General features: G+C 42.7%; 1 protein-coding gene across 4 annotated transcripts in view; it reads left to right on the plus strand.

Annotated features, from left to right (window-relative positions):
* The window catches only part of wdr90 (WD repeat domain 90), a 30,491-nt gene extending 19,827 nt beyond the window's left edge, over positions 1-10,664 (plus strand). For all 4 annotated transcript variants that reach the window (XM_072680153.1, XM_072680150.1, XM_072680151.1 and 1 more), the window contains 11 exons: positions 2,278-2,468; positions 4,088-4,256; positions 4,395-4,521; positions 6,045-6,216; positions 6,320-6,442; positions 7,245-7,425; positions 7,641-7,771; positions 7,872-8,015; positions 8,419-8,538; positions 9,939-10,023; positions 10,168-10,664. In XM_072680153.1, the coding sequence (XP_072536254.1) occupies positions 2,278-2,468; positions 4,088-4,256; positions 4,395-4,521; positions 6,045-6,216; positions 6,320-6,442; positions 7,245-7,425; positions 7,641-7,771; positions 7,872-8,015; positions 8,419-8,538; positions 9,939-10,023; positions 10,168-10,325 (1,601 nt within the window). In that variant the 3' untranslated portion in view covers positions 10,326-10,664. The remainder of the gene's footprint in view (positions 1-2,277; positions 2,469-4,087; positions 4,257-4,394; positions 4,522-6,044; positions 6,217-6,319; positions 6,443-7,244; positions 7,426-7,640; positions 7,772-7,871; positions 8,016-8,418; positions 8,539-9,938; positions 10,024-10,167) is intronic.
* Positions 10,665-11,916: the final 1,252 nt, after the last annotated feature.

An 11,916-nucleotide genomic window follows, 5' to 3' on the forward strand; every position in this document is an offset into this window, starting at 1 on the left:
GAAAAAGTGGTATCGGTGCATCCCTAGTATAGAGCTATATTTTCTGCTCGGATTTAGTCAAATGCTGAAAAACTTTATAGGACAGCACATCACTATACAGATAAATAATGTCCCAATAAATACAGCATAATCAACCCAAAAACATCTAAGGGCAAAAAAATACATGCATTACATTTCACCTACTATAATTTATAGTAGTAAATTCTATAATTTTGTCTACACTTCAGTCACATCTTGATTGCTTTATTTCAAATTCATGGAGGTGGTGTTCAGTTGCAAAACTACAGAAAAATGCATCACTGTCCCAACTGTTTAAAATTTGGATTACATTTACATTTATGGCATTTAGCAGACGCTCTTATCCAGAGCGACTTACAAAGTGCTTTGCTATTTACCCAAGAAAAGCCTTAGCTAGTTAGAATAGACCAATAATTCAAAGGATACCTTTAAGCTTAGACATTACTAAACACAAGACAATAAGGTGACCATAGTACTCTAATCGTCCAAGTACTCTTGGAAGAGGTTGGTCTTCAGTCTGCGTTTGAAGACAGCAAGTGACTCGGCCGTTCGGACACCCAGGGGAAGCTCGTTCCACCACTTTGGTGCCAGGACAGAAAAAAGCCTGGACGCTTGTCTTCCACGGATTTTGAGGGATGGCGGGTCGATCCGAGCCGTACTTGAAGCTTGAAGGGCTCTTGGTACGGATCGGCTTTTGACCATTGCCATCAAGTACGGAGGGGCTGGTCTGTTCTTGGCTTTGTAGGCCAGAGTCAAGGTTCTGAATCTGATGTGGGAAGCAGCTACATGAAGCCACTGAAGAGAACGCAGCAGTGGAGTGACATGGCTGAATTTAGGGACATTGAAGACGACCCATGCCGCTGCATTCTGGATGAGTTGCAGGGGCCTGATGGTGCGCAGAGGGAGACCAGCCAGAAGAGAGTTGCAGTAGTCAAGTCTGGAAGTGACGAGAGACTGAACAAGCACCTGGGTGGCCACTCTAGAGAGGAAGGGTGGAATTCTCCGGATGTTGTACAGGAGAAATCTGCAGGACCGAGTTACGTTTGCAACATGACTTGAGAACGATAACTGATCATCCATGACTACACCAAGGCTTCGAGCTTCTGTAGAAGGAGTGACCAGTGAGTTCTCAAAGGTGATGGCAAGATCGTTTTTTGGTTCAGCAGTTCCCGGGATGTACAGCAGCTCCGTCTTGCTGGGGTTGAGTTTGAGGTGGTGAGTCGCCATTCAAGAAGAGACGTCGGCGAGGCATGCTGAGATGCGGGCAGAAACCTGTGTGTGAGACGGTGGGAAAGAGAGCATGAGTTGAGTGTCATCGGCGTAACAGTGGTAAGAGAATCCATGAGAGGATATCACTTTACCAAGAGAGCTAGTGTAGAGTGAGAAAAGAAGAGGACCAAGAACCGAACCTTGTGGAACGCCAGTGGAGAGACTACAAGGAGCGGACGTGTCCCTCTGCCATGTTACCTGGTATGAGCGTCCCTGCAGGTATGATGCAAACCATCGCCATGCAGAGCCGGTAATTCCAAGGCCGGCAAGGATAGACAGGAGGATCTTGTGGTCCACTGTGTCAAAAGCTGCGGAGAGGTCAAGAAGGATCAGAACCGATGACAGATTGGCAGCTTTAGCTGCATGGAGCTTCTCTGTAACTGCAATGAGAGCAGTTTCAGTAGAGTGTGCAGTTTTGAAGCCAGACTGATTAGGGTCCTGTAGAGTGAGAAAGAGAGACAGTTGGTTGTAGACAGAACGTTCGAGAATCTTTAAAAGGAAAGAGAGATGTGAAGTGGTGAAATTGTCTTAAGTGTTGGCACTGTCATTGGAAGGCTGCAGGTTCAGTTATTGGTAATGCCACCCCCACCATCTGTAGCATAACTGGCCTCCCACAGAGCGCATAATTGGCCTCACTCTCAGATGGCCCTACCTCTTGTCCCATCTCTCAGCATGATGTGAGCCGTCGCTGCCGTCTCTTAGCTGTTAGCTGAAGTAATAGAATGGGCAGTTAGCTTCCGAGGATGTTGAGCTGTGAAGTGGTGTTGCGAGAAGCAGGTTGAAAAGAAGTAGTTGGCTTCATGTGACACAGAGCCTTCACCCTCTGAGGGTAGTGGCATCATGTGAGAGGGGGAGTTCTAGGTATTGGCTGAAAACTGGAATTCACTGAACTAAGTAGATAATTGGTCAATGATAAATATTTAAATAAATAAACTTATAATAATGTTGAAATGTGTTAACCTCTTGTGTGATGTAATCTTGCCTTTGCAGGTGATTTTGAGGAGTCAGTGGTTGCGCTGTGGAGCACAGGCTCATTTGAGCTACTCTGTGCGGTCAGTGTGAGCGTTCCACTGCATGAGGCGGCATTCTGTCCTAGCAGCGCCAGCCAGCTCGCCTTCACCGGCTCCAACACTGTCTTCTTCTGCACTATAAACACACATGATCGTGGAGCAGAGTTACAGGTGAACAGGCAAACAAACTTACACACATGTATGGATACAAGGCAAAAGTATAGATGTGAACATGCGGGGGCCCCAGGTGGTCCAGAGGGTCGCAAGTTTGAATCCCAGTCATGCTGCTAGCCATCGGCAGCCGAGGCCCAGAGATGGCGCAGTTGGCCTTGCTTGTCTCAGGGTGGGTAAATGGCGCTCTCCCCCTTACACCGTTTCGTTGCGGTTCTAGCTGTCATTGGCGTCTGCAGGCTGGTGCGTTGAAGCCAGGCATGCAGCGCTTCCCTCCAGTGACGTAGCTTCAGCAGCATTTCGAAAAAATGAGTGGCTGGACTGTGCACGTGTCAAAGGGGGCATTTGTTAGTCCGCCTTTACTGGTGACTGCGATGGGGGGTGGAAATTGCGTACTGGTTGGGTAATTGGCACTCCAAATTGGGGAGAAATGGTTGATTGAACACATTTATTTATTAATACATTTGGCATGTTTTGGAGAAATAGACCAATAGAAAGCCTCTACATTACTTGGAATAAACTCTTAAATTACATTGACTTCCATTCCAACTTAGGAACATTTTTATCTTCTCCTGTAAAGGCACCAATTTTGGAGATGCATGTTTTTCATTGGACAGCAGTGAAATCATGCATATAGTGCTGTTTCTAAGAGAAAACAGTTGCACAGACATGTCCAAAGAGTATTTTTCTTGTGCACAGTGTAAAATGTAGATGATTTAGGAGTTTAAGAAAATGTATTTTATATATTTAATTGGTTATTATGTAAAAACACAAAAATTAGAATAAATAGAAATAAACAGTCCATTAGGTTTTAATGTGTGTGATTGTGCTGACGTAACCATTTCTGAACTTCCAGTATTTACAGTATCCATTCAGCACCTAATATATCTAATCTGCCCTTTATTAAGTAAATCAGGTGAGCTGGTGGTGGAACTGAACACATTCATACAGCGTATGGAGCTCACAGTGAAGTCAGCAGCCAAACCGGTGATCTTCTAGTTGTGTACTTCTAACCAACATATCTGAATTTTTTTACATGAATATATTGCACTGTATTAATGTTGTAAATATTTGTGTTTAGTCTAATGATATTCAATGTTTTTACAAGGAGCGTACTGCTGAGCAACTGTCCTGCCTTTCATAATTGCCATGACTTTTGCACACACCGCAGTGTTCTGCACACGCATGCACACACACAGTGCTAAAAAAGCCCATACAGTCATACACACATGTTTGAGCCCTTAACAATTCATTTAATTTGATCAGGAATACCCTCATGTTTGTAGCCTACAAGAGAATACACTTCTACTCTTCAAGTGATCCTTTTGAGTGATGCTATATAAGCACTTTTAGTTCCATAAAGAACCATGTATGTAGTAGAAATTGACCATTTAAGGCACCTCTATTTGTAAGGGTTTTACTGAAAGATGTATGTGGTTCCACATGAGGTTAGGTAGATGATATTGCCCAATTGGGGCCCTTCTGTGCGAACATATAATGTACTTAAAGACACACAATTTGCATAATGCAGCTCTGTCGAGGTGTCTGAGACCAACACGCTCACAAACACACAAGACACACCCACTCAGACTAACTGAAGTGTTGTTGTTTTTACTTAGGTAGAGAAAGTAGCTGTTCCAGAGAAGATCGGGGAGGCTGAGGTTACATCCCTGTGCTATAACCCTAATTCTATCCTGTACGCGGGAACAAACAGCGGACTTGTGTGTGCGTGGGTCGGCAACACACACCGTTGCTTCATGACGTGGGAGGCTGACGAGGGAGAAATTGGTGAGAGAAGGATGTGTTTGTTTGGCTGTTGAGAGTCTGGTGATGTGTTCATGTATTTTCAGCAGCTGGATAGCTGGATATGTATCTATCTTGTATGAGTCTCTGTTTGTGTGTGTGTGTGTGTCTTTCTATGTGCAGGTGTGTTACTGTGTCGGGGTAACAGTTTGGTCACAGGCAGTAACAGTAAGAAGCTGAGATTGTGGTCCGTAGCTGCAGTGCAAAATTCCAGATCTTCAAACAGCGACATGACTGTTCAGCAGGGCCTGTAAGACCTGAACTAGCTGATGCACAGAAATACCATAGTAACCCCCTAAAGGGTCCATATGTAGTCATAAATCTTCAGGTTACTCTAATAATTGCATAACTTGCATATTAATTCAGTTTAGTTCAGTTCAGATCCGGGTCCGAGCCCCTTTTGAGCAAGCTAGTCGCATCAGCTGCAAGGAGAAACTCCCTCGGATCGAGAGGAAGAAACCTTGAGAGGAACCAAGACTCAAAAGGGGAAACCCATCCTCCTCTTAACATATTAGTTGCTGATCTATTCATAGTAGTTACTGAGTTTTAGTTACTTAAGTCTGAGGGAACACTGAGAAGTTGACCCTAGTATAAAATATATACTTTTTTTTGATGAATCAGACAGATGAACCAGCTTGTCAGGTTCTGCTTATGCTGGCTGGGTTAGCTTTAGAGCACTAGCTTCAGTAACATGCAATGACTTGGGTACCCCAGGACAGGATTTCTGTTACTGAATGGTTAAGTGAGTGGAATATATTTTACACTACAACTGTGCTCCAAAAGGCACAAAGGTAAAAAATAAAACTTATCAATAGTTTAAGGAAGATTGGTGTTTATTGTCTATGAAAAGGAGCATAATGTAAAAGCTCTCACGCAACTTTACCACCGAATTAGGGTCTGAGACCTTGGTAAATATTATCGCTTGAAAAGCCAGATGATGCAGACTTCTACGCCTGGACCTTAAGCTCTCTGACAAAGTGCTGTGGACAGACAAAGTTATGTTTTGGGGGAAAAGGCAGAAGGCAGAGTGCAGAATTTCATGGATCGGTCATGCCTTGGGCTTGTCTTGCAGCCAGTGGCATGTGGAACATTTCACTGGTACAGAGACAAATGGATTCAATGAAATATCAGCAATTTGTGGAAGTAAACATCGCACTGTGAAAAGGCTGAAAATGACAAGAGTATGGCCTCCACAACAGGATAATGGTCCTAAATTGACATCAATGTGGACTACCTAGAGGAACAAGCTGAAGGTTTTGCCATGGCCCTCACAGTCCCCTGACCTAAACCTCATTCAGATCTGCAGATAGATGTCAAAAGAGCACTGCAGCAAAACTGCTCTCCAGGAAATCTCATAGAAACAGACAAACAAGAATTGAAAGACTCTTGGCATGATTACAAAACACGTTGACAAGCTTGCCAAAGAAGGCGTTACTAAGGATTGACAATGCAGGGTGCCAAAATCTTTGCTTCAGGCCAAATTTTAACTCTGACTAAACAGGGAACATAGTTTTGTTAAAGCTTTGTGAATGAAACAACCACACCAGTTTTAGAACCTCACAGTTTATCTGGGTTATATTGGTGTTCTATTGTTTTTTTGGGGGGGGAAATTTTTATAGGGGCTAAATTTTTACCTGTGTATTGTTGTTTCTCAAGATTACAATTAGTCTAGGTTTAGGTTCCCTTATTAGGTTCCCTATTATTATTATTATTAAAGCAGCACCCTGTCTTTGTGTATCTCTTTCCTCATTATCTGTTTGGCCTATCGCTCAGGGATTTTCAGTTGCTGTTGGAGCAGGAGATGCTGCTGGATGGGACCGTGGTGAGTGCTGCATTTGATAAGGTCATGGGCATGGGGATTGTAGGTACAACTGCAGGAACTCTGTGGTACATCAACTGGGTGGACAGCACCAGCAAACGCCTCATCAGCGGGCACAAGAGCAAGGTATGCACATAGTACAGTGACTTAATGGCACGTTGAATGACACATTGTTATTATATACATTCTCATCTCTGCACTATGTTTGTATGTACGTGTGTGTGCGTAGGTAAACAGCGTGGTGTGCAGTTCAGACGAGCGTCACTTTGTGACCTGTGGGCAAGACGGCAGTGTGAGAGTGTGGGCGTTGCCTAGCAATGAACTGCAGGTCCAGTTTCAAGTGCCTAATCAGGTAAGATGCAGCCTCTTATTATTTAACAGTCAAAACAGTTCTCTCATTGGCGACTGGTCAGTAGCAGTTAGGAGTGTTCACCCCCCCCCCAACTTCTGAGACTTGACGTAAACCAGCCAATAAAAGCAGAGCATACACGTTTTTCTTTCGGAGTCAAAATAACAGAGTTTTAAAAAGGCTTTTTAAAATACATCTAAGCATTTTTCACTCTAATCAACTTAAAAAATGTAAAAAATGTATTCTAGGACACCTTCAAAATGGGGGAATCTTGATCTTTAGGGGTTTTTTTAGTTAGTGTGGCTTGGTTTGAGTATTTCTTGAACTGCTGGGATTTTTACCTTAACAGTTTAGGAGTTCCCTTAGGAATTAACTGGTGCAAAAATATAAAAAAAACATCCAGGCAGAGGCAGTTTTACAGGAAGAGAGGAATGCGTTCTTGATGAGCGAGGTTAGCGAAGAATGGTTGGAGCCGACAGAAAGGCTACAGTAACTCTGTCAGCTAAGAACAGAAAGCTGAGGCAGCAGCGGCCACAGGCTCATCAAACCTGGACAGTTAAAGACTGGAAAAACGTAGCCTAAATTCTCAATTGACTTGACTTTTAAACTGCCCTCCATCTGAATCCATTAGAACACCTCTGTGGTAGAGGTGTGGTAGAACGGGAGATACGGCAGAGCTCTTTCCGTTAATTTTTTTTTTTATCTGTGGTCCCGTCAGGTCTTCAGAAGCCACACTCGTCAGCCACACTTTTCCTTATTTTTCTGCAGTCTACTGCTTGTTTAAATGTCTGTGCTTGTCTTTCAGAGCTGCGAGTGTGTGTGTTGGAGCCAGCCAGTGAAGCCATGCAAGTCTGGAGCCAGTGTGTGTGTGGCTGGCGGATACAGTGATGGCTCCGTCAGAATCTTCAGTGTAGAGTCTGCTGAGCTGGAGCTCAAACTGCTGCCTCACCACAGCTCTGTGTGTGCCCTGCAGTACTCACACCATGGTAAGTGGGTGCATCTATAGTAGTAAAGCAGGGATTTCTAGCTCCAGTCCTGGAGGGCCTTAGTCTACTAGTTGATTAGGTGATTTCTCTGCTTTACTTCTAGTAGTACTAGGTACTAGTGAATAGCTGGTTCATGGTAACTAATGCTTGGCCCATGCTACAGGAGAACAGGGTTGATTTGTGGAAAATGTCTTGAAGGCATGTGTTGTTTTCAGGTCAGGTGTTGCTCTCAGGAGGGAGAGACGGTGTCGTTACAGTGAGCAGTCCATTTACAGGCGTCACATCACGCATCATCAATGACCACAAGGGGGCACGCATTACCACTATACAGTGCACTGCTAAGCAGGTCAGAGAGAAAGATGTCTTGGGGACATCATTGTGTTTCCTCTCTGTGACTGAATTATGCATTATTATTAACATTATAATAATAATAATTTGTTCCACAGTATAAGGAGTTCGGTCTGGAGGGGAATGAGCTCTGGTTGGCGGTCAGTGCTGACCGGCGCGTCAGCATCTGGGCAGCTGATTGGGCAAAGGACAAATGCAAGCTCCTCGACTGGCTCACGTTTCCAGCTCCTTCCTCGCCTGAGGTCATCAACACATATGTATTCCTAATTGAATAAGATTTTCTTCGTGACACTGTACCAGTCAAATACTGTGAATTCCATAATTCTCAGAGCAGCTTTACTAAGAATTCTAATTTAAGAATCAACCTAATATTGATATTGCTGATGAGTTGATGGACACTGATTTGTTTATATATATATATATATATATATATATATATATATATATAGTGTTAAAGTATTGATATCACTTACACTAATTTATCTGTGTGTTTCATGATTTTTAATGTTGTGACTGTTGTTCTAAAATGTAAGTCCATGTCTAGACTTCTGACTGGTCTTGTAGGTTCTCTTCTATCCAATGAGGAGGCAGTTTGTTCAAGATACATTAGTTGACTTTGGTGTTCATGCTACCTTTTCCAATCAGGACGCTGCAAACGTGCCACCCTGTATGGCCGCCTTTAGCCCCACAGAGAGAGGAGTAGTGGTTTATACTGGCTATTCCACTGAGACGGAGATAACCTTCTACTGCCTGAAACAGAAACAGGTAATTATGTAAATGGTCTAACACATAAACAGACATTCAAAGTCACAGGTGACTTGTGGATACGCCACGATCACCTACAAAACACTATTTTTGTTTGTAAAAAGGGCTTAACTGTTGTCTGGGCGGACAACAGTTGTTTAAGGAAAAAAACAAAACTTGCAAGCCTGTCCATGCATGTAGCAAGTAACCACACATACACACCCATGCAGAAAACTACAGCTTCCCCACCCCTCAGTCCTGCCTCAACGTGCCACGGACACATACACACAGTGGCATGCAAACGTTTGGGCCTATTGTAACTTGCCAAGTGATTAAAATATCATTGATATCCAAGAGGTGTAAGTTAAAGGGTAAGACATGTTCAAAATAAATACTTTTTAAATTCAATCTTAAACAGATTTTTTTTTTATTATTTATTGTGTTTGTTTTACAAAATAATGAACATAATAAAATGTTTGGGCATCCTGCACGGTCTATTCGCCCCCTTTGGCAGGTACTACAGCTTGTAACCACTTTTTAGAGTCTTCTAATTCTTTTTGAAGAATTTTCACCTATTCTTCTTTGCAAAAGGCTACTAGTTCTGTGAGTTCTTGCTTTATGAATGTAGTTCTTGGTCACCACCAGTGAGAAATGATTTGGACGGTGGATTGACCAATCTCAACACAGAACTGATACCTATGTGGTCATGTGACATTTCTTTAAAATTGGATATTGGACACCCCTGTTTAGTTTAGCCTCTACAGCAGTGGCCACTAACCCTCCTCCTGAAGATCTAATTTTCTGCAGGTTTCATCTTCAACCCAAATCTGCATCACCCAGTTTAGCGAATTATGGGCTTCTGAAGGCAAAAAATGAAGGATCAAGTAGGGTTGGAGCCAAAATGTTGATCTCCAGGAACTGAGTTTGTGACCACTTGACCCAAACATCAATTTTATGCTAATTTTAGAGCACAATTTCTGTGTGCTGAATTTAACATATTGTGGGGAAAAAAAACATTTGTACCTTTATTAATGCCACAATTTATGTTCTCTTTGTATGTTACATTCAGATAATAAACAGTACTTGTGCATTCAAAAATGTATGTTCTCAGTAGATATAGGTACAAATATAGGCCTTACCAAACCTGGGTTAACCCCTTTTTCCCCCCATGCTGTACTGAACTTGCACCAAACTGTGAGGTCCAAGCCTAGGTGTGAACCAAACCATTAATTTGTGTATGGTTACACCACTATAATTTAATGTCTTTTTTAAAAGACATTAAAAAACAATTTGGGTTGTTTTATGGCCATTATTGGATGCTTGTCCTAACCATACTCCTGTGGAATACAATTAACACGCTGTATGAATTTACTCTGAGCAGAAACAGCATGTGTGACGCTTTGTGTGTCTGTGTGTTACAGGAATTGAGGACGGTCTCTCTACCTGACTGGGCTGTGTCTCTCAGTTTGTGTTTTAAGGACAGTCTGCTTGCCGTTGGATCAAACAGTGAGTAAAGTGCAGTATTTGACGTGTAAATGACATGTCCTAGTCATTTCAGAATATGTGTTTGTGTTTTTTGTAAGAGAGTATTTTACAGATATTTGCCTCAGATTCATTGGCATCATTGTTGGATATGTGTTTGTGCTCCAGAGCGCGTGCTGAAGCTGATCAACTCCTCCAGTGGTCGCTTCCAGGTTTTTACGTGGCACAGTGACTCAGTTCACCTCTGCAGCATCAGTCCATCGGGTACGCAGCTGTTCACTACAGCTCATGGTGAGGTTTTCCTGTGGACCTTAGGAGGCCTGTGAATCACACTCACTATTGGGACAATCTTGAACATACATTGAAAACATACAGTGGATCATAAAAGTCCTGTCTCACGTGCACACGCTAACAACAAATGTGTTCACTACAGAATAAATGAACATTTTGAGTTTGAAATGAGGTTCACAGTTGTTTTTTGCATCTTTGTGTGTCTTCTTAGTGCTTTAGATGCAGCAGCATGTTTGCTCTGGGATTTTGTTGCAGTCGGTTTAGTTGTACCGCCAAAGCTGTGACCAAAACTTGCATTTTAAATCATCATATGCTATTTTAGATTGTTTGACTTGAAATTTTGTACATTTTGAAATAAATTTCATACATTGGTGTATGTGCATTTTGTCATGCTTTGCTTTAAAGCTACAAATCAGGGTTTTGTAAAGCTCTTTCTTTAAAATTCCAAAGAATTACTGAACGTACTGAAGCCAGTTATGAAAGCTTTTGCAAAAATCTGTTGTTCACAGACTACAACAAGCGAACCCAACTGTGGGTTATTCTGGTCCTGGAGGGTCGGATTCCTGCGCAGTTCAATTCCCAGGTTAGAGCAGGAAAATGGGCAAACTGTGCTGGGCTCTGGCCCCCATTGCCCACCGCTGAGACACACCTTTGGGCAAAATGTCCTTTTTTCTGGTGATCCATTGCTGCTATGCAATCACAGGGTCATGTTACCAATAGTGTAGCCAATAAACAGGCTCCTGAAAACCTCATCAGAGATGTTACTACATATCTGACACCACAAAGACTAGTACAAGCCTGCAGAAGAACATTAGCAGATCTACTTACTCACAGAACCGTGAAGACGCCCACTACACTCATATGTTTATGACTGTCAGGTGATTTCCTCACCCCTTTGCTGATGTCACTGATCTTGGCCTCCCCCTCACTGTCTTATACCGACACACCTGCATGCAATGCTACCAGTAGAGCTTCTCTAGTACTTTTAGTAGCCGTGAAAAAGTGGGGGCCCAATGAAGTGCTTGGCTGTGCAGATAAGAAATCTGTTTAAAATAAATTAACTGAACTAATCCAAAATGTAAGCAAACTGCCAACTTGCCAAACCTGACGGCTCCTTCCCCAGAAAGATCTAAACACAATTTGTTCATAATCACTATTGGAGAAATGATGCTATGTATAGTGTGCGAGAAAATTCTTCTTCTTGTGGTTCTTGTGGTTGTGTCCCAGTTCTCACTGTAAACCTGAGCCGCTCTACACACACTTGTAGTTGGACATCTACACACCTCGGGTCAGTTTGGCTAAGCAACTCAATCTTTGTTTCATCTGACCATTAAACCTTTCTCTCATATTGGAGCAAGTGCTTCGTCCCATGGCAATCCACAGCAGTGTAAAACCTGCTTGACTTTAGTGATCGACCAAAACAACCAAGGCCGACTGCCAAGGTCTGGAACAGCACCCAAACCTCCCAATAAATTGTACTGTAATGGTCTTGGAATCTGAAGGTGTTAAGAAATGGCTTCAAGAGACATTCCTGACATGTGAAAAACGTACATTCCTCTCAGATCTGCTCTGAGCTCCTTGGATTTTCTCATTGTACTATGTGCTGGTCAAGCCATTGAGTGCTGT

The sequence above is a fragment of the Salminus brasiliensis genome, chromosome 5 (genome assembly GCF_030463535.1).
Source record: "Salminus brasiliensis chromosome 5, fSalBra1.hap2, whole genome shotgun sequence".
NCBI lineage: Eukaryota > Metazoa > Chordata > Actinopteri > Characiformes > Bryconidae > Salminus > Salminus brasiliensis.